At 35.7% G+C, this 20,696-nt stretch overlaps 1 protein-coding gene across 1 annotated transcript; it reads left to right on the forward strand.

Moving 5' to 3' along the window:
• Positions 1-6,099: 6,099 nt before the first annotated feature.
• On the forward strand, positions 6,100-15,890 carry LOC148959128 (uncharacterized). The gene is made up of 2 exons (XM_089111454.1): positions 6,100-14,399; positions 15,011-15,890. Exons 1-2 carry the CDS (start codon positions 14,131-14,133, stop codon positions 15,234-15,236), a joined length of 495 nt encoding a protein of 164 aa, XP_088967580.1. The 5' UTR covers positions 6,100-14,130; the 3' UTR covers positions 15,237-15,890.
• Positions 15,891-20,696: the final 4,806 nt, after the last annotated feature.

The raw sequence follows: 20,696 nt of genomic DNA on the forward strand, positions 1-20,696 counted from the left end.
ATGTAGCAAGAAAGAAAACTCAACTGATGCAATTTGAATAAACAATCTATTGAGGTTTCATCTCAAGAGATAAAAAACTTCATTGACATTCTGCTAAAAATTGTGCAAATCCCAGGTACATAATGTATTGTGAGAACTGCAAAAGGTATGATAATGTTGCAAAAGTGACGAATTGAAACAGGTTTGATGAAATCAAAAGATTCCTTCATTTTTTCGACAATTCAACCCAACCTCCACAAGGAAGCCTACGTACTGACAAATTATTCAAAATCAGGCCTTATTTTTAAAAGCTCAGCAAGAACTGCCTTCAAATAAAGCCTGAAGAACACAATTCTATTGATGAGCAGATGATTCCCTTCAAAGGACAAAGTAGCCTGAAAAGATATTCGCTCAAAAAGCCGAAGAAATGAGGATTTAAGCTGTTTTCTCGAAATGGACAGAGTGGGTTTTGCTGCAATTTTGATATGGAAGAAGCCCCTAATCCCAATGCCAAGTTGTGGATCTGTTGCTGGTGACATGGTTCTTAAGTCATGCACCTCTGCCTGAGGGTCGTAATTACAAGCTGTATTTTGATAATTATTTCAACTTTCTTGAGTTGTTACTCAGATTGAAGGAGTCAGTGTTTTGGGCAATTGGCACACTTCATCAAGGAAAATTGAGAGGATGCCAATTGAAAACTGAAAAAGAATTGAAAAAAGAGGGCAGGGGCTCTTTTGATGGCTCTGTTGATTTAAATTCAGGTTTGACTTTTGTTTGTTGGTTCGACAACAAAATGGTGCAATTTGCATCCAATTATGCATATACAGAACCAGTTGACTCAGTCAGAAGATGGTCTTCAAGTGAGGTAGCAAGACCAGCAGTTGTTGAAGCCTAAAACAGAAGTATGGGCTTTGTGAATCTATTTGGTATATTCCAAGCACTTTACAAGATGGAGCACAGGAGCAAAAAAGGCTACATGAGGATTTTTTTTGGATTCTTAGAACATGTCTTATAAATGCACGGATTTTGTACAGGTGACTTGCAAAGCAAAAACAAGTCCCAAAAACAAAGCAAAAAGACTTCACTTGTAGCAGAAGCACTTGCGGAGGAAGTAATGGAGAAAATAGCAACGAATGAAGAAAAGCACCAGAAATACAAGGTCCTGGAGCAACCACCCGATTTGATGGAAAAGAGCACTGTCCTGTTTACAGACAGGATAGAGCCAGGTGTTTCCTTTGTGGAGAGAAGACAAGACTGTGATGTCAAAAATGCGAAAAGGCTTTTGTTTAACTGACAAAAGGAACTGCTTTTTGTCTTTTCACAAGAAATAATAGACATTTTAAGTGGAAATCTTTCTGAAAAGGGTGTTCTTGCCTCATGATTTTTTACAAAATATAACAAATATAATGAATAGTCAATTTTCAAATAGATGCATAACAAATTCGACGTTTTTCTCTTTTAATGAACAAACAAAAAGAAAAGCAAAAAGGACCAGGACAGTTCTAGTTCAGAAGACCATACATATGGTAGGTGATTATTGTCCACCACTAACATTATATTTTGGTAACAAATAACATATTTGGATAGTAAACTATTTTTATGGTAACATTAAAGTGAGGTCAAGTATTTTCCCTTCCAACAAAAATTATTTTAATTGGCAAGGTTTACAAGCACTTACTGAATGGTCTTGAAAAAGAAAATTGTAATTTTTGGTATCAATTTGTTGTCTGGCTTATACTAATTTTTTCATTGATCCTTGTTCTTGCAGAAATTCTTGTTGATAAGGAACCACAAGAGATAACAATAAAAACAACTGAGCCATGTATGTGAAAAAATTATCAAACTCAATTGTATAATAAACAACCTGCTTAAATTATTACATTATACTTTGACTACATGTAGGGCACTTAATTCTACCAAGTGATAATACTGAATATCATTGATTGCTCCTATTAAGGGAATTTTAGAGCAGAAAAGTCTTTTAAATTTCCATTTTTTGCTAGCCCTTTATGCACCAAAATTAAATGAAGACATATTCATACTTAGAATACAATAACTGAACATTTATTTTCTGATCATCACAAACATATAGGTATTGCAGATTCATCAATAAATATGGTGGGTTGCAAAAACACAGAAACGATTGGATATGATGTGTCAGAGGCTTGCCAAACATCTGCTTCCATTACTTCAAACACACCACGCGAAAAGAAATTATGGAAAACTATCCATAGTAAAAATGAAAAAATTTGAAAATGCCCAAATTTGAAAAAGAAAAGAATTGAAAATGCCAAACAGGCTTTGAAGCTACTCGAGGGTGTTGTTTCAATGTTGATTTTCATTAAAAAATTAATCCATTTTTCAGCATCAAAAATGTCAGCATCAAAGTTTTAAGGCATGTTGCTTAACTTTATATCATATCAGTGGAAGTGCATATAGATTTTTAGCAAAAACATTCAATCTCCCCTTCGAAAAGGACCTTAACTAGAATGGTTTCTAAATTTGCTTCAGACATTGGGTTTTCTAGTAAGTCACTGTTCGTAATTGAAGAATAGGGTAAAGTCTCTCCTTGCTGCTGGAGAGTTTTGTATGATGTTTGAATGAATATCAAGTTATTGATGGATGAATATCTTTGAAGAAACATATATTTTATGATGTATCAAAAGATACACTTGATGGCTTAGAAGATTTGGGTACAGGCATCTCCCCTGGAAAGTTGGCTACTTCTGCATTGCTATTGATGGTGAGAGGTATAGTGCACAATTGGAAGCAACCTCTAGCATATTATCTTGTTAATGAATCTTGTGATTCTCTAAAGTTGAAAGATATAATAAATGAAGCTCTTGGGCATCTGAAATCTATGGGCTTAGAGGTACTTGCACTGGTTTCTGATCAAGGATCAAATTTCCTTACATTTTTTAATGATATGGGTGTTGCTGTAGAGAAACCTTTATAGAAAGAAATATTTTGCAATGTTTGACCCCCCACATCTTTTGAAATCATTGAGAAATAATTTAATGAAATATAAATTTAAGTTTAACAAAAAAGTTTCAAAATGGAAGGATGTTCGTGACTTTTTTGCCGAAGATCAACAACAAGCGATTAGAATTGCTCCTAAATTGACTGCAAAACATCTTAACCCAAATGGCTTTGCTAAGATGGAAGTAAAACTTGCATCCCAGGTATTCAGTCACTCAGTTGCTGCTGCTCTTAACACTTATGTTGCGTAAAATGGGCTATCTGGTGATGTTTTAGACACAGCACAGTTTATTGCAAAGGCTGACCAATTTTTTGATTGCTGCAATTCCCTAAGCTTTAAAGACTCACAGTTTTGCAGAAACCATTCACAGAAGACTCTCAACACAGGGAAGTAATGATAAGTGGAATACATCTGTTTAAGTCCGTAAAGGTTATCAATGCTAAATCAAGCTGCTTAATCAGTTGCAATACATAATTTCTCCTGCTATTTTACGTTTGATAGAATATTCATTAGAAAGTTCATCTTTTGGCCTTGACTTCTCATAGAATGTTCATGTTTTGACTTTGAAAAAGTTTACTTTTTGAAATAGCATACAAAAGCATATATTTTATTGTAAAGATTGTCTTGCTTGAGACCTGATTCTCATTCCCACCAATGTCAGACATAGGCATATGTGCAGCTTACCAACCAAGTGTACATATGGCAGCCTTAACAACAAGCTGTGAGTTTCTGAATTTGCTACCTTGCCCCCCCCCCCCTCCTTGTGTGCAGGGTAACCAGAATGTAAGAATATCATTTAGCCATTACACAATATAATATGATAATTCTACAAGAATAAGGATTGAACATCTTCCTCTTAGTCCTCAGCTAAAGAAGGTTTAAATGATGCTATTATTTATGATAACAACTATGATGATGACAGAATGAGTGATTTGGAAGGAGATCTTAGTATGCTTTGGATGATTCTCTTCTGGAATGTGAAAGTGATTCAGATGATTGTAGATTTCACAAAAGCATGAACATAGCCACAGATGCACCTGAAATATAAGACAAGGTGACGCCAACTGAGACAGAAACAGAACCTGATACAAGGAAGGAGCCTCAAGATCCAAAGGATATTTCACAAAGTCCCTACAAGGACCCTCTGCAACAAATGAAAGATGCATTCCCTACACTTTTTCTGGTGCTCTACAAATCTCCCTTTCTGACTAGACCAGGTCTCTCTATCACAGGATTATGTATTAACTTGGTTTCCTTTGATGGATCATAGTGCGTATTGGCAGCTTTTTAGCGAGACAAGTGCTTTTTGATGTTCATAATTCAATATCCAACTTGTTAATTTTTGAAGCGGTGCGGCAATTTTAGCAAATTGTTTGAAAAACTTTCAGACGTAATTGGTTATCCCCAAATCGATTTTGGAGGTACATTGTCATCAACAGATTTGCAAGTAGCGTAATTATTTGAAAGTTATAAATCAACCTGCCACAGTAGTTGCTACAGTAGTAAGTTTTTGGATCAAAAAGCTTCATAGAAAATATTGAGTCTTGGAATTTACCCAGCGTAACTGTATAAACAATGCATTTCAAATTAACTATGTTTGGTTTTCCGTGCACTTGTACAATTGCATATGATCTTTTTAAGAGAAAACTTCATCATTAATTCATAGCCAAGAACAGAACAAGATGTACTTGACCAACAGCCACAACCTCATCAGGACAGTGGGCATGACAGGATGGAACAAGAAATATCACAGCCCAAGGAGCAAGGTTATCATATGAACAAAATCAGTAGACCCTTCTCACATATAAAATATAACTTTATATACAAACATCTAAGGCTCAAGTCCAACATGCAAAGCAGTTGCACTCATAATTCTATCTTTAGGAAGCAATTCTCGTATATCAATTAGTATCAGTACCTTTCTGCAGAAATGGACACAAATTTCTTAAATTATAAACATACTTTTTATCCTTTGTTTGGACTAAAGTCTTGGAAAGGGAGGCATAAAATGTCAAAATAAATGAATGCCATGATTAGCAGGAGTTTAAAAACATAGCTCTGACAAGTTCAATGAAAAAAAGTCTTTTAGCTATACTGTAGTTTCTTTGCAGGAAATAATCAATGTCTTGGCACCAGAAGTGATGCAAGAACTGGTATTTGAGGTGCCAGCAAGTGGAGCAGGAAGCCTAGAATATGTAAAAGATTTAATATTTGTAATCAGGAATCCAGAGGATCCAATGGTTCTTGAGACCTCAGAGCATTGGTGTAAATGTGGAATCTGTGTATCTATGAAAAATAAGGAGGATAAAATATGTTGTGGCAGAAGGATATGTGTCACATCATATTATATGTTTAAAAAGATTTGCCTAGACAGGGATGTCTTCAGGATGCAGATAGTAGCTAGATCTGATATGCGAGCAGGGCCAATTAAGTTCTCTAATAACTCGTAACCTAAAGCAGCATATCAACTTCTCTATGGGAATATGGAAAATGGTGTCAGGGAACAGGATAATTCTGCCTTCCTGTATCTCGCAGTCATCAGAAACTTCTATCCATCGCCAGATGGAACATATATGGGATACAAGCATCACTGATTATTAAAAGACAAAAACAGAGTTAAACTTGTTCAAAGTTTTTCAAAAAGCTGGAATACGAAAAATCATCATTTTTAGATGTTAGCTCATTTGCCCAGAAAATTTATTACTCTTTAAATGATGATTTGTTTTTATCAATGCAAAAGTTTTTATCTAATGCGAGAAATCCTATTTTCTATAAGTTCTTGTGCTAGAGGAGGAGGGTTTTACAAATCAATAGTTGGGGATATAAATTTTGGGTCATTGCCTCTCCTAACCACATTTTTGTTGACTGTATCTTTTCTTTCCACCCTGTTATGCAAAATGGCTGCAAGTAGAGAAGGAATGTAAAGATATTTGTTCTAATTGGTTCAGCATGGTATTTCCTGTTTCTTCTGTTGTACTTCTTCTTGTACTGATGAAAGCGATCTTTACTCTTGGCTTGGGAGCGCATCAGATGCATATTGTAGTCAATTGTTGTAAGAATTATGCGTGCTAGAAACAAACATACTGAAATGCTTTGCTTTTTGGTGCATATTTCGTTAGCATACTATTAAAATTCCCCAAAGAGCCTGTTTGTTAAAAACGGACATAGTGATCGAGGTTTGATGTGAACCTCTTATCAAACACAGCTTGCCTCTACTGCAGGTGAATTTTTGTCCTGGGTGGTTTTTGGTTTGTATGTAGAAAGAGGGCCATGCTTGCATGCTGATTCTGCCCATTCATGCTCACCACAGACAAGATGAGCAACCCCAAACCACACATCTCTTAGGTAATCTGAACTACCATTGGAGACTTGGCAAGCATACCAGAAATGGTTAATGATATCTTTAAAGGCTCATTTCCTTTCACCCCAGCAGCTTTATGGAGACTCTTGCTTAATGACTTGGCTTTATGGCACATATCCAGACTATGCAACAGCGACTTAAACTTAGGATTTTCACCTAGAATAAATGTAAATCTAATTTTTAATGCGTATATTACATATTTAAACATGGCATCAAGAGCAATAAGAACTCAACTAAACAAGACTAAGTGATCTGATCTGTGACTCTTAAAATTCTATTTTCCTGGACACAATTTGCAAACAATCTTTTGGTGGTACAAAATTAAAAAATGGCTTTCTGGTCTTAAAAATTTTGAAAATATCTTCTCAAAAGAGAAGTTACTGTTATCTTTATTTGATAAAAGTTTCAATAATGTATATATGGTACATTACTGCTGTATCTATGATTTACTATATTATCAATAGGCAAAAACCAACCAGTTGCATCAAAAAACTTTTTTGAAGATGAATGAATTCATGATATTTAGAGAAACTCTGATATAAATTATCTTTAAACATACCTTTCAATGTTTCAATGCATTTTATTATCGAGGAAGAAGCATCAGTTGCAATTTCTGAAATTGAGATTTTGTTCATGAGCCGCAACAGTGATCTTTTGAGGCCCTCGCACTCCATATTTGGCGATATACCTTTAGTTTCACATTAATCGAGGAACTCCAAATTAACAAACACATTTGTGAACTGCTCCATAAGTATGTACACACAAAATCGTGCACTGAAGCCAGGTGAGTCATTGCGACAATCTTCAATTAGGCACTACTCCTTGTATGGATTCAAAACTGTGAACACTTTCTCTTCCATCTCTTTTTATAGGGCTATGGACCGCGTAAATGGAGTAGCATCTGGTATCTTCAAATTTAAGAACTTGCAAAACAAGCCGATCTTTGAGTAGTTGTTGCCAGATAAAAATAAGCATGCAAAAACCAGAGTATCTTTTAGATAAATGCCTGTGGTGCTTGACCTGCAGAGAACTTCTGAAGATCTCCAAAGTCCTGCATGATTATCACAGCATGACCATCTCAATACCAAAACAGTGTCTCTGTGTCATACTCAAATATACTTTTCTGCATACAAAATTCCCCTTTACCTACTGATTCAAAATATATGTCCCCCTTGAGCTCTTGAATTTTGGCCATTGACACTAAAATTCTTGTGTTGCTAAGAAGTTTCTGTTCTGTCATGTGTAAAGGGCTCTGTTTGTCAGTCTTTGAATACAAACTGAACTTTTGCCGTCATTTCATTAGCATTGGAAACAATTGGGGAATAAATAGACCCATATATATTTGCTGAAGTGCTTGTGTCCATACTTTCATTCCCATAAAATTCTAATTTACTTTCATTTACAGTTTCCACCATCACATCATCCGGAGATTCCTTGTCAATATTTTCAAACAACTGGTCTGTCTTATCCAGGTCAAGAACATCATCAAGATCTGTGCAACATTATCCAGAGGTTGTTGTTGCATCAAAGCTAAAAAACTTGGAGCTTTCTTGTCATTAACTTTATTGACTGTTTCTATTCTTTGCTTTGGGTGTCTAACTGTGAATGAAACCGGATACAAGAGAATTACAAAAAATGTTCTTTTGGCAAAAATCAATGTCTACAGGGGGAATAAGTAGAAATAGCCATAACATATATATGGGTTGACTGTGGGAAAGTTTGTGTAGAGTTGTGTGTTTGTGTACCACTGCGAACGTAGCTGTGACGGAGGAGGACTTGGAGATTGTGAATCACGTGGAAAGTGAGCTTTTAAATTGAGAAAGGAACAGTGTATTTACAAATTTACAACGAGAGAACAACTTACAAACAAGAGACTTTTTAGATCTGCAGCTATAAGGAAGTGACAAGCTTAACAAATAAGTCAATAGTGTTACAGAAAAACAACAAGAATAACACATATTGTCATGCGTTCGTGGGAATATGATGCCGCGCAGTGCTAAGTTCCCCAACATACATAATGCTTGAGGAGGGAAGGAAAAGCTTCACAAAAACTTCCTGCGGCAGGGTAGCCATGTTAATTTTTGATAGTTTGAAATTATCAATCATGAGGAAACATATTTGCGGTCACAGAGCATTGGCGTTGCACGGAGCCCTTTAAGTGAGTTGCTTTTTGCTTAGTTGTTTGAAGACTTTGGACAGTGTTTCATCATGATCCTTCTCTGTTGTCTGTATAAAATAATATCATTGCTTAAATTTTGGGAGCCTCCTATGCAGAGCATATTCTGAATTTCATAATGGAATACTTCAGCAGCAGAGTTGACACCAATGATCAAACCAGTTAATTGGTTTAATTTGCAATGAGCAAAAGAGGTTTTACTGTTCTGTGGTTCTTGTTAAGCTCCAATTGATGATAGCCTTTGTTAAAATCTAGTTTACAAAATACGGAGGTTACATTTAGGTCACAAGTAACCTTTTTCTCATTTTCAGAGATAAACTTCTCTGAAAATGGAGAAGAACTACAGTGGAAATGAACACATCCAACTACAAACATACTCCATTCCTGTTTGCAAAAGAAAAGAGTTCTTGTCATCAACCAACATTGAAACGATATGAGGGGAATTGCTTATGGAATTCCTTTCTTCTGAAGATAAAGGCAAATTACTAACCACTTGAATAGCGCCCAATGTTTTCCAGCAAAAATTACATTTCTCTTCAAAATTTCTTGAGTATTCAGAGGTTCCTTATTGATCTGAAAAAGCATTTCTGTATTGCATATATTGCAATTGACCTGATGACAAATACTTGTATTATGCCTTTGCTTACTTGAAAAGACTGCTTGAACAATTATTTGATGAGTGGTTTTCTTTGCCCTTTTCTTAGAAAAATCAACTACTTTAATGTTGGCTCCATGATGTTATTGTATTTAGCGGATGGGTGATTAACAAGTCACTTTCCCATTATCACTTCACAAGGCTGCAGTCATTGGCAGTTGGACATGGGGTTCATTTTCGATTGGAACACCAGGATTTTTTACATTAAATTTTACTTTTCATTGTTCTTTTGCATTAAGTTCAGTTTTTAAAGCTGCCAAGAGTGTATCTAGGCCCCATTCATTGTCAACATATTTTGTGACAGCAAGTCTTCTGGAAACTTATCATGGGTACAAGTGGCCCATCATATTGTGCTAAAATTGATGCTAATGTTTATAAACTTGGCACGCTCAAAGTTGTTTTATATGGTGTTCTCTATATGGGAGTTAATGATGAGTTGCTTATTTGCAAATCTATCCTTTAAGACAGCAATTGCCTTGATGTAGTTTATGAATGAGGTCTCAATCCCAGAAACTGTTCCTTTAACAAAGTACACAAATTTCAAAATTGTTTGCATCATATTGATTGGGATTTTTGTGTATTACTTGCATATCCAATGTAGACATCAGAAGAACCTTTTAATTGATAATTTTCTTTGCTTAGCTGTTTTCATTATTTGCTCTGAATATTTGTTCGGTTGCTTTCAAATTTTGGATTCTAGCATTTTATCTTCCTTTCTCTTACTTTATGTTATCTTTAAATCTGATTAAAGTTTGTACATGTAGAAGATGTGTTAAAATAGTTTCTTCGGTTTGTCTTTTGTTTTGAAAATATAGTTTTGATAATCTTCTATTTTGATAAACTTATTTTTCCGTTATTATCATGATGCTCATATATATTCTCCCAATTGAAGTGAAAAACAGTAGTTATTTCATTTGAAGCATTGCAACATCCTACCCCAGTTGCTACATCAACCCAGGTCACAAAACCAGGTAGAAAATAAACATTGTATACTTGTAAGATATATTTGTGCTTGTTTCTTTATGTATGATTTGAAGTTGAAGTGTAACTTCCAAACCAACTTTACCTTTAACCCTTCACTTCTTAAGCTTGCTGCCAAACAACAAAATTAATTGCTTGATGTGATGATGATGATTTTGATAATGACAACGAGGATGACATTGAACCAGAAGATCTTCTATTTCAAATTGATGATGAATGTCTTGATCCTGCTAGTGAAGATGACCCAGAACCCAAAATGTACAGGCTGCAAGAAAAACAGTAAAGGCAAAAGACAATGGCAAAAATAGCGTCAGATGGAGGCATATGAAACCAGTTACTGTAGATTCATCATATAGCTGTTCTGCCTACCCACCTCCACCAGATGAGATTCCATCTTCTGTAAAGTATTTCTACTCATTGTTTGAAAGAAAGTTGATGAGCCATGTAGCTGAACAAACAAATCTATATTCTGTTCAATGTATGGGAAGATCAATCCAGACAGATAAAAAAGAAACTGAGCAGTTTTTCGTAATTCTGATCAGGATGGGAGTAATAAACTACCCTCAATATAGAATGTATTGGTCACCAGAAACACGCATTCCTCTCATTGTTGATACAAATTTGAGAATTTGAGAAGATTCCTGCATTTCAATGATAACAGCCAAAAAAAGGAAACATCTATGACAAGCTGTACAAAGTATGGCCAGCGATAAACTCAATTCTCAGCAAATGCAGAGAAACACACAACCAGAAGAATCACATTCAATTGACCAGAAGAATCACATGCAGTGTGTATAATCTCAGATAATTCAATTGGCCTAAAGATTACAATATAGCTGTCTATTTCTGATCTTGCTAAATTTTGGAAGAGATAGAAACTGAAAACCCGCTTTGAAATATATAAAGACTGAAAATTTACTTTCAAATAGATAGAGCCTAAAAATTCGATAATTCCTTTCAATATTGAACACTATGTTTTTGGTTTAAGTTTTAAGTTTTTGTTACTTGATGGCATTAATGTGGGATAATTTTCTTTGGTATGTTGTTATTGATCTATGGTAGGTGTAAATATTGGTTTTGTATTTTTCGGATAGGTTGGGGCTCTTCACTCATAAACAAAGAAAGAATCTCACAAAAAGGTTGAGAATCAAATCAAAAATTTGTGTAATGCTGAACCAGCATTCTTAATGGGAAATTCAATATATGTAAGTGCTAGCATTGGCTTTGGCAAGTCGCTAATTTTCCAACCCCTGTCTCTGATAATGGATTTTATAAACGATGAACCAGGAAAAACTTATTGCTTGAATTTCGCCCCTTAAGTCACTAATTGAGAATAAAGTGAGAAAACTGGATGTGATAGTGATTTCTGCTTTAGCCTTAAAAAAATATACATATAGGTGTCAGGGGGTAACACCAGACTCCAACATTCCCCCTCTCTAACAAAACAATGAACATAATGAAAATTTAAAAACGACACAGGCTATATTTGATTATAGAGTCAATACAGTCCAAGGAAGGCATCCTTGGAACAGTCTTGATCTCCAAATTCCTTTAGGATAACATAGATTGTTATCTTGGCTTCTATTAACATCAACATCATCGTCTTCAGAAGCTGAATAAGGGGAATCCGAATCTGAGAACATGCTGTTATCTGAAGAATAATCATGAAAGCAGGGTAGAGTGTCTTCGTCTCTCTAAGAATGGCGTGACACTGGAACAATGTCTGCTGACAGTAACTTGTTGGAAATTACTGGGGAGAGTCTATCGTGATGAACTAATTTTGCTTCATTGTGATGCTTTTGATTTGAAAATCAACACCATTTGGGAGCTTCTTTTGGATTTGGGAGCTAATGATTGTCGACAAGTACAACAAGGAGCTAATTTTTTATGTTCACCCACTTTGTCTTTAATCATACCTGCTGTCCTTTTGGTATTGGTGCATTTTTTGTTTCTTTAATTCCAATGACTTCACGATCTGTTTGGAAACATCAGCTAAAACAAAACTAGCCTCTTCTCCATAATCTCTCACTGTTAAATGTTTGTGTTCGTCAATAGTAACTCCCTGAAAAACAATATCTTGAGGGAGTACGGCGGTGTGGCGAAAAATAGGAAGGTACGCATTTAGTAGCCTTACTGACAATGGTATTGAGAGCAAACACAAATTCATGTAAAACTGATTGCCACTCAGCCTGATTTAGGTGATGGTTCTTTGAGCAGTTCTGTTTCCTGAACCTGTGATGCCCCTTTTTGAAACTGGATGTAAGATCCAGCTTCCTTGCAAATTTTTTCCCCTTCATTTCTTCTGGAAGCTCTTTTGTGTTTGTTTTTGTTTGTGCCAAACAAATAAACACCGTTATCAAACTGTTCCTTAAACCCCGCAACAGTGGTAAAATAGTTGTCAGTGTGGTGTGGTGTCCCTTGTCCAACTGTGGTGTCCCTTGTTTTCAATGTTTTCTATAAGCTGCTTCACCACCTTCTGACCAAGATTTTTTTCTGGCTCTTTGCCTGTGGGTTTTCCTGGATAAACACGAATATCATTGCAGTACCTATTCACTTGGTCTCCTTTCATTCCTAATCTGATGCCGTATTTTGTCGGTTTGGCAGGCAAATACTGTTCAAAGCTGGAACGCCCTCTAAACTTTATCATGGCCTTATCAACAGCAAAACATTTATGTGGGTTATATGCTTTCAAACAGTTTTTGTGAACAGCATCAAGGCTAGGTCTCACTAAAAAGAGTTTATCAAAGTCTGGCAAACTTTTAGGTTGCATCGTTGTCCTATCAGCAACATGAAAGTATTCATTAATTTTTGGAATCTATTCCTCGACATCTGCTCCAATATTGCCCAAATGACGGAAAGTTCACAGTGCTCATATAAACTCTAACTCCCAGATAAAGTTTGACTTCTTTGACAGTTGATGGATACCAGTCGCTGTCTGGAACCATTGGAGGATGCTGTTTGGGGAGAGCATATTTGTTCGTTTCAATGCTGATGTGGTACCTTCGGAGAGCGAAGTTCAAAAAAGTCAATCTCATTTCCATTTTCACCCAGGGATTTTGCTGGACCAACTGATGAAGTAAACTCAACAAAATTGTCAATGTCTTTCAAATTCTTTGTCCAATTGCCCTGTTCTGTGATGATTTCTTCATCGATCTCTCCCCTCTCACTGTCTTCCATGTTACTTAGGCTTAGCAAATCAGCTGAAGAACCATCGATGTCTATATTGCTCTCTTCTTTGGCATCAATGCCCCCCGTCTCTCCACCGGTTCTAACTTCAATTCTTCATCTTAAGAAGCCATAAAATAGTTCTTCGTCGCTACAGGAAATGAAAAATAGTCTGCCATAGTTTCTTCATATATAGTTTATTCGAGGATAGTATGGCAGCAAACGCAAAAGTCAACTGTCAAACCTTTGAACATGCTTTTAAAGATTTGTTAGAATGAGCACATATTGTTTTGTTTTTGTTTTAATGCTTGAACATGTGCCTTAATGACTACAAAGTTTGTATCAGCCAATCAAATGTGGTTTTCGTAAAAGTACCATTGTTTTAGATAACTGTAGTCTCTACTGTAAAACAACAGAACAAAATGAGTGATGACTACAGGCGCTATTGTTCTCAAATGTTTAGCAGGGGATGACGACTATAGTTTCTATGGGAGTGAATGAGTTAAGTAACCTGGCTTTATAAAATGGAGGAACTGCCATTTCATTCCGAATAAAGATTCAAAATAAGATTCAATGATTGCAAATTAGTTTTTTCTCATTAAATTAGCTTTTTAGCTTAAAAATAAGGATTATATTATATTTACATTTGAGATGTTTAAGACATACATAGATTGTGGTTTGATGTATTCTAATGTATTCAGATGAACCACTGTCTTCTTGCATTAGAAATGATGCTGAGTCTTTAATCAGGAATATCTTCTAAAATGTATGAGTCTAGAGCTGAAGCAGTGTGAGTTGTTGACTCTGAAAGATTGGAAAAATTCTTAAATGATATGAGGTCAGAAAATCCAGCAATTTCTGCTTTGAGTCTGATACAGGCTAATAATTACAACAGCTCAGTGCCTACAAAATATGGTCCAATACCATTAGACAGTCCTATTGCTTTCCACTATGCCCATCTTCCACATGTGTTTAAAGTCTACACAACAGTTGATGTTCAGGATATTCCTCAGACTGCTGTAACAATCTTTGGCTACCCATTACTGCCAATACCTGTTGCGAGTTATATTGAATGTGTTCACAATGTTACAGATGAGAAGCAGTAGCTGTCTTAGATTCTTTGAAAGTCAGCATTGAGAAATCAAATGAAATTGAGGCAGCCACTTTTGAGCAGAGCAAAAATAGGATTTTGATGGCTGAGAGAGGGCTACAATTTACAGCGTCCAAATGTAATGATTTGATCGAAATCAAAACATCTGTATCTTTCCAACGGCTTGCAGAACAGCTTTTGCAGCAAAATTTTGACCAGCCAAACAATTATGTTCAAAGTAATCTTGACCATGAAATTTATTATGAACCACTTGCCCTAGCAGCTTATGAGAACATTTATCAAAAATGGGATCATCCAAATCAGTAATGGTGTCTATCAGTGTAAACCACTCTCATGTGTTTGGCCATATAAGAATGTCTATCAGATACAAAATTATGCCACATTTTACATTGGTCAGTATAAACAGCATTGTGCAAAACTGAACTATTCGCCCTAGCAGCTTATGAGAACTACATGAAACTAAGCAATAGACCAGTAACTATTTCTAATTATCGACTTTGGATATCTCCTGAAAATTTTACATTTGCTGCCACACCTGATGGTAAGGATTCTGACAGCCGAAAGAGTAATAATTTTGGAATAATTGAGGTCAAATGCCCTTAAGAGGACAAGGAATGCGATTCTGTTGACACTGCAGTAGCTGTGAAAGATTTTTGTGGTGTCAAGTATGGGGAATCTTTCAAATTACGCAAAGAATGTAGATATTTTGACAAAATTCAATTCCAGATGGGGCTAACAGAGGCACCTTGGTGTGACTTTATTGTACATACTTTTAAAGGGATGGCCATTGACAGAGTCTTTTTTGGTAAGGATCATTTTAAGTACTGATAGAAAGAGTATCAGAATTTTGTTTTGAGCATTTCTTTCCCTTGGCTTCAAATGTCTAATTTTAATCTTAATGTTGTAGATTTGTAACTGAGACATCCTTTATATGCAAGGTTTAACCTCATGATTCCTTTATATGCAAGCCTTCCGTTTGATGTGGGCATTTTGAATTCTCACTATGCATGATTACTTTCATTAGCTAATGGCAGCCTTCATTTGAACAATTGCCTGGTATGTGTTTTTTGAAAATATGTATGTTTCAAGTTATATTAATATCTGTAGCATTACCTTTTTTCCGTACCAAAGAAGTGAGTGTAAGAAAACTGCTACAATGATATAAGTATGTATCATTTTGATACTATAAGATCTTTAAAATTGCAAAGTAGGCCACAAACAGTTAGAATTTCATTTATTTTCCCAAACACTGTTATTGGTGTATTTGAATCTAAAACTATAAAATTATTAAAACATGCGAATGTTTTTTCCACATCCATGTGGTCTGCTGCAATTTGTTGGCTCTTTATTGTCTCTGAAGTAGACAGTTGTTCTCATCATTTCACATCAATGGTTCCAATAAGTCTGAAATTGTGAATTCACTGTCTGCCATTATAGCATCACCTGGTCCCCATAGTTCTTTTGCAAGCAAACCACTTTTAATGCATATTTCTCTGTCTGCTATGCTACTTACAACGCATGCACTTATAAATGAGAAGCCACCACCTGGAATAATACCAAATAGAATCTTCAGCGTAACATGCCTTTTATAAGATAAATATAGTATCTTCTGGTGACGGAGACTACTTGGGCATTCAACAAAGATTTCTGAGCATTAACTCTTTTGTGTTAGGAAATTCTTCTTCCGTTGTTTCGGACCTAGTTTGCTGCAACATTTGTCTAGATGGCAATATACACTTCATGCTAAGCCTTAAATACAGAAAACTAATCAACATCAAAAATGTTTTATTGCAGGTAGACACTCCAATTTAAAACAGGAATGACAAATGTTCAAAGGAAAAGTTTTGCCACAACTTGAAAAGGGTCAACATGTATCCTTCAAAAGGACTCAATGCTCTTGGTCATCCGGCTTTAATGTTGGCTGTCTTTGATGCGTGCATCACGAGTTTTCCCTATCTTGTCCTGCGATGCAAAAATCAAAAGTTGATTGCATTCTTTTCAAAGTAGAAAACCCAGTAAATTGACAGCATAGTTTACCATTTCTTTAAGTCTTCTCAATTAACAAATCGCATACCTCCCTGTCTTCTGTCATTAGTTGTAGCTGCACCTTGACATCTTTAATTTCATCCTTTAGGTTTTCATTCTCACACCGAGGCTCATTCTTTGTTTTCAGAATTTCTTTGCTTTCCTCTCTAAGTTTTGTGTTTTGTTACTCTAGCTCATTTCTCTTAAAATCTTTCAAAGACTTATCAGATTCTTGAACAGCTGCCGACTCTTCAACAGATGCAGGGTTTTGATCATTAATATCACCTTCTCACTGGACCTCCAAGATTCCAGGTATTATACCTTTCTGCCAATAAAGTATTTTGCTTCCTGCAGCATTTTTCAAATGCTCAGGTAGGAAATGTTTATCACATAAGACACTACTTGTAACTTTGAAGCCATCTTTGCCATTTTGTCTTTTTATCTTGTTACACCAAATTGCTATCTCTTTTGGATCTTTTGAAAAAATTCAAAAAGTGAATATCTCTCTTTACTTTCTCTCCATTTTCAACCACGTATTTCCATTTATAAAAACCATATGCAGCACATTTATTTTCTTTGCTGTATTGCTAGGATATGATCTGGTGCTCATCTTTCAGACTTACTTCCAATTAACAAATTGACAAAAATGACATAATCGAGCCATAATAAATGCCAGAATACAATATCAGCTTGTCAAAAGAAAACGTCCAAGGCGACTGCAATAAAAAAATAACCCAGAAAGCAGCTATCAGCGTACTATTGTTCATTAGCCCTCCTACCATGTCATTATTTGCAAACCATTCTAGCAATCTACTTAGATGTCTTTCCGAATTGATAGATCTAGCCCTCGTGAGTATATGGTGTTATCATCTGTGAAATTACAGATCACTGAGTCTAGTGTTATGAGACCTAGATCATTGATGAATATGTTAAAGAGCAAAGGACCTACGATGGACCCTTGTGGTACTTCACTTTTTATTCTTTTTGCAGCATTTTCATGTCAAACAATCTTTAACCTTTGATTGCAGCAATCCAGATAGCTTTACTTTAGACAAAGACTATTGAAATCAAATACATGCGTCTCCAGTTTTGCGATTAGGAGGTCATGAGGCAGGCAGTCGTAGGCCTTAGATAAATCCATTAGAATTGCTCCTGCTATGCCTGATGCTTCAAGACATTTCCTCCATTTTTCTAACAACCTTATCAAAGCTTGTTGCGTACTATACCCTTCTCTGAAACCATGCAGGATTATGGAGAGCTTGTCTTGAAAGTGTGGGCAAATTTTAGAATTCTTTTGTTTACTTTAGAGGCTGCAAGTAAGACACTTTTCGATCATTTTTTAATATAGTGCTGAGCCTAGCTTGTTTTAGTTCGTTGAGAAACTTGCAATCCTAGATTGATACAATCTGTTAGATAGTGGCAAACTGTCTGTTCATTGCCTTTAACAAACCGAAGGAAATATTCCCACTGCTGGATTTATTCTTGTCAAGCAAATTTATCTGCTTCATGACCTCACTTGGACTTACATTAGAGAATCCAAGGGTAATTATCTATGTACCTTCACAGGTGGGCGATCTTTGTACCTATTTATTGCTCTGAAAACCATTTGTTCTTGTACCTGGAAAAGGGGGTTAATATCAAGTTTATACGTAACATTACAAAAAAAACTCATTAAGGCATTCAGCAACTTCCACATTATTTGGGAAGATTCTACCATGTTCAATTAAAGTGATCTTACACTCGTAGGATTTTTATTTGAAAACAAAGGTTTCACAGAATGGTTTTCAGTGTATCAACATAAAATGCTGGCTTTTAGCCGGAATGTTTAGTTTCATGACAAGGTTTCTCTGATCCTTGGTATTTCTTACATCATCATCACACTTGCTATTGTTTGCTATATTTTCAAAGTTGATTTTTTTCGTCATAGCCTTCTGCAGATCTTCATGCATTTGCTTCAAGTGTTTTCAAAAATATTGATTAAAAATTACCACATGAGATGGGTGGGCTGAGATCGGATTTTTCCTTAACTCATCTTCAAAAGCAACTGAGACCAGTCCTTGTAGTCTCTGTAGGTAACCTTTTTGGAAGGAGTTTAATTAACTTTTTTTTAATTTGGTGTAGACAATATGTTTTGATCGCTTAATTCAGTCTCAAATGACTTAGAATCACTACTGGCCAAATTTAACAGGCCACCCTGTAGTTCGGAAGATATTTGGCCAATTGCCTTAGATAAATCAAATTTTGAACCATTATGTGTAAGTTTTTTAGCACAGAGAAAACATTGGTTGTTTCTGGATATATTTTCAATGCATTTTCTTAGGAGTTTAACATAATTCACTCAAAATATGTTTTCAGTAGCCGGAACATGCCTCTTTATGCTGTTGTAAAGGTTGGTAATGTATCTCTTTAAAATGATGTCTAATTTATGTGCAGTGTAATTGATCATAGAAATGCAAAATTTTAATGTAATGGGCTGCATTAATTATACCCTCAACTCTGTGTAGACGTCCAACACCCTTGCTTGTGATACAGCCACAAACCATTATCCGATTACCTCCATGTTTAACAGTTGGATTCAAGCACTGTGGAAGGTACTCCTCTCTACTCCTTCTTGTCACATAAACTGGCCTGTCACATATCAAGCAAAATCTGCTCTCATCACTGAAAATAACTTTGCTCCAGTCATAGTCTTGATGCCACCTTCCCTGATCCAACCTTTTTGTTTTTGCTTTCTCACTCAATAAGGGCTTCTTTTTTGCTCTGCAATACTTGAGACTTTTGTCAACTAGTCTTCTCCTAACAGTTCTAGAGCTAATTTTAACATCATGAGCATTTCTAACCTTATTTGCTAAAATCCTTGATGTTTTTTCTTATCTTTCAAAGATTGCTTAACAATCAGTCTGTCTTCTCTCAATGTTATGACCCTCTTCCTACCTCTGCCCTTTCTGTCATCCACACCACCAGTCCCTTTGTACTTTTTGATGCGCTGTGAATCGTGCTACTTCAATTTTAAGGCAATCTTGTTACAGATATACTCTTCTTCGTGCCAAACTACTGCCCTAATTCGATCTTCTGTGCTCAATCTTGGTACAGAAGACAGGATCTAAAAAGTGATAAAAATAGCTTTATGTTTAGTTTAAGTCTTCAAATAGGTTTAGCAATAATAAAAAAGGCTTAAAATCGAATAAAAGTATGTTAAATAAAAACACAGTATTTATAGTTACTTCCTAACAAAAAGAGAAATCTTTTCCAAATATTGAAAATCTTGTTATTTCTAGCCTGTTTAGAACCATCTTGAGTCGGACTCTCTTCTGAAATTGATTTAAGGTATAAAACCTATACGAGACATCAAAACATTGTGACCCCTTCTATGATTGTGACGCATGTTTGAGTCAAATGCTATTTGGGGAAGTTCCTGCATGTGACTTGTTTTGGACGGAGGATTCCCCTGTATGGCATGAGGGGCAATATCTGCTAGGTAGAAATCGATGATATCCTTATTGACCCGTTCTGATTGTAATTCACATACCCATTCCCTTGCAAATGTCATGCTTTAGCTGACTCAAAAACAGTGTATTTTAAAAAACTTCAGTTTTCCTTAGTCAGACAGTTTACAAAGTTATTCAGAGTACATACAGTCTTGCAAGAATTTTTAGCCGTGATGATGAAACTGAGGGTTGGCCTTCTAGTTGATGACATTGCCTTCAGATTTAATGTTTCGCATACACTCTTCAGTTCAGTGTTTTTTCCATGAGTATGACTGATGCAAAAATAACTTTGAGGCCTTATCATATGGGCTGAACGAGTAGCAGTGAGGGAAAATTTACCGGATAGTTTGAAGTGGTGTCGCCCATTGTTCCAATAGGGTTTCAGATATGACAAATACTCACAAAAAGCTATTTTAAAAGAAGATATCAAGTCTACCTATGTTCCTTGCTAATCAAACAAATTTGCGCCCAGACATGATGAGCTACACCACTCCAATCGTAAAAGGAATAAAATTTACACAAAGAGAAAATAATTTACACAGGAGAGGTTTTCACATGAATGTTTGTATTTGAATCAAAAGGTAACTTTTCATGGCCATAAAGGAGTATTTGCAATAGTTCTTTGTTTGGAGGGTTAGATAGGCCATGAGGACACAATATTGTATTAACGCTGTCGCGAAGATCACGTCTGTGTATGTCATAGGCACTGCAGAGCAGCAAAAAGTGCTCCGTATCCTCAATACCATCATTTATCAGACACAGGGGATTAAAAGTA

The sequence above is a fragment of the Rhopilema esculentum genome, chromosome 11 (genome assembly GCF_057945365.1).
Source record: "Rhopilema esculentum isolate cy_ngs chromosome 11, ASM5794536v1, whole genome shotgun sequence".
In the NCBI taxonomy this organism is placed as follows: Eukaryota; Metazoa; Cnidaria; class Scyphozoa; order Rhizostomeae; family Rhizostomatidae; genus Rhopilema; species Rhopilema esculentum.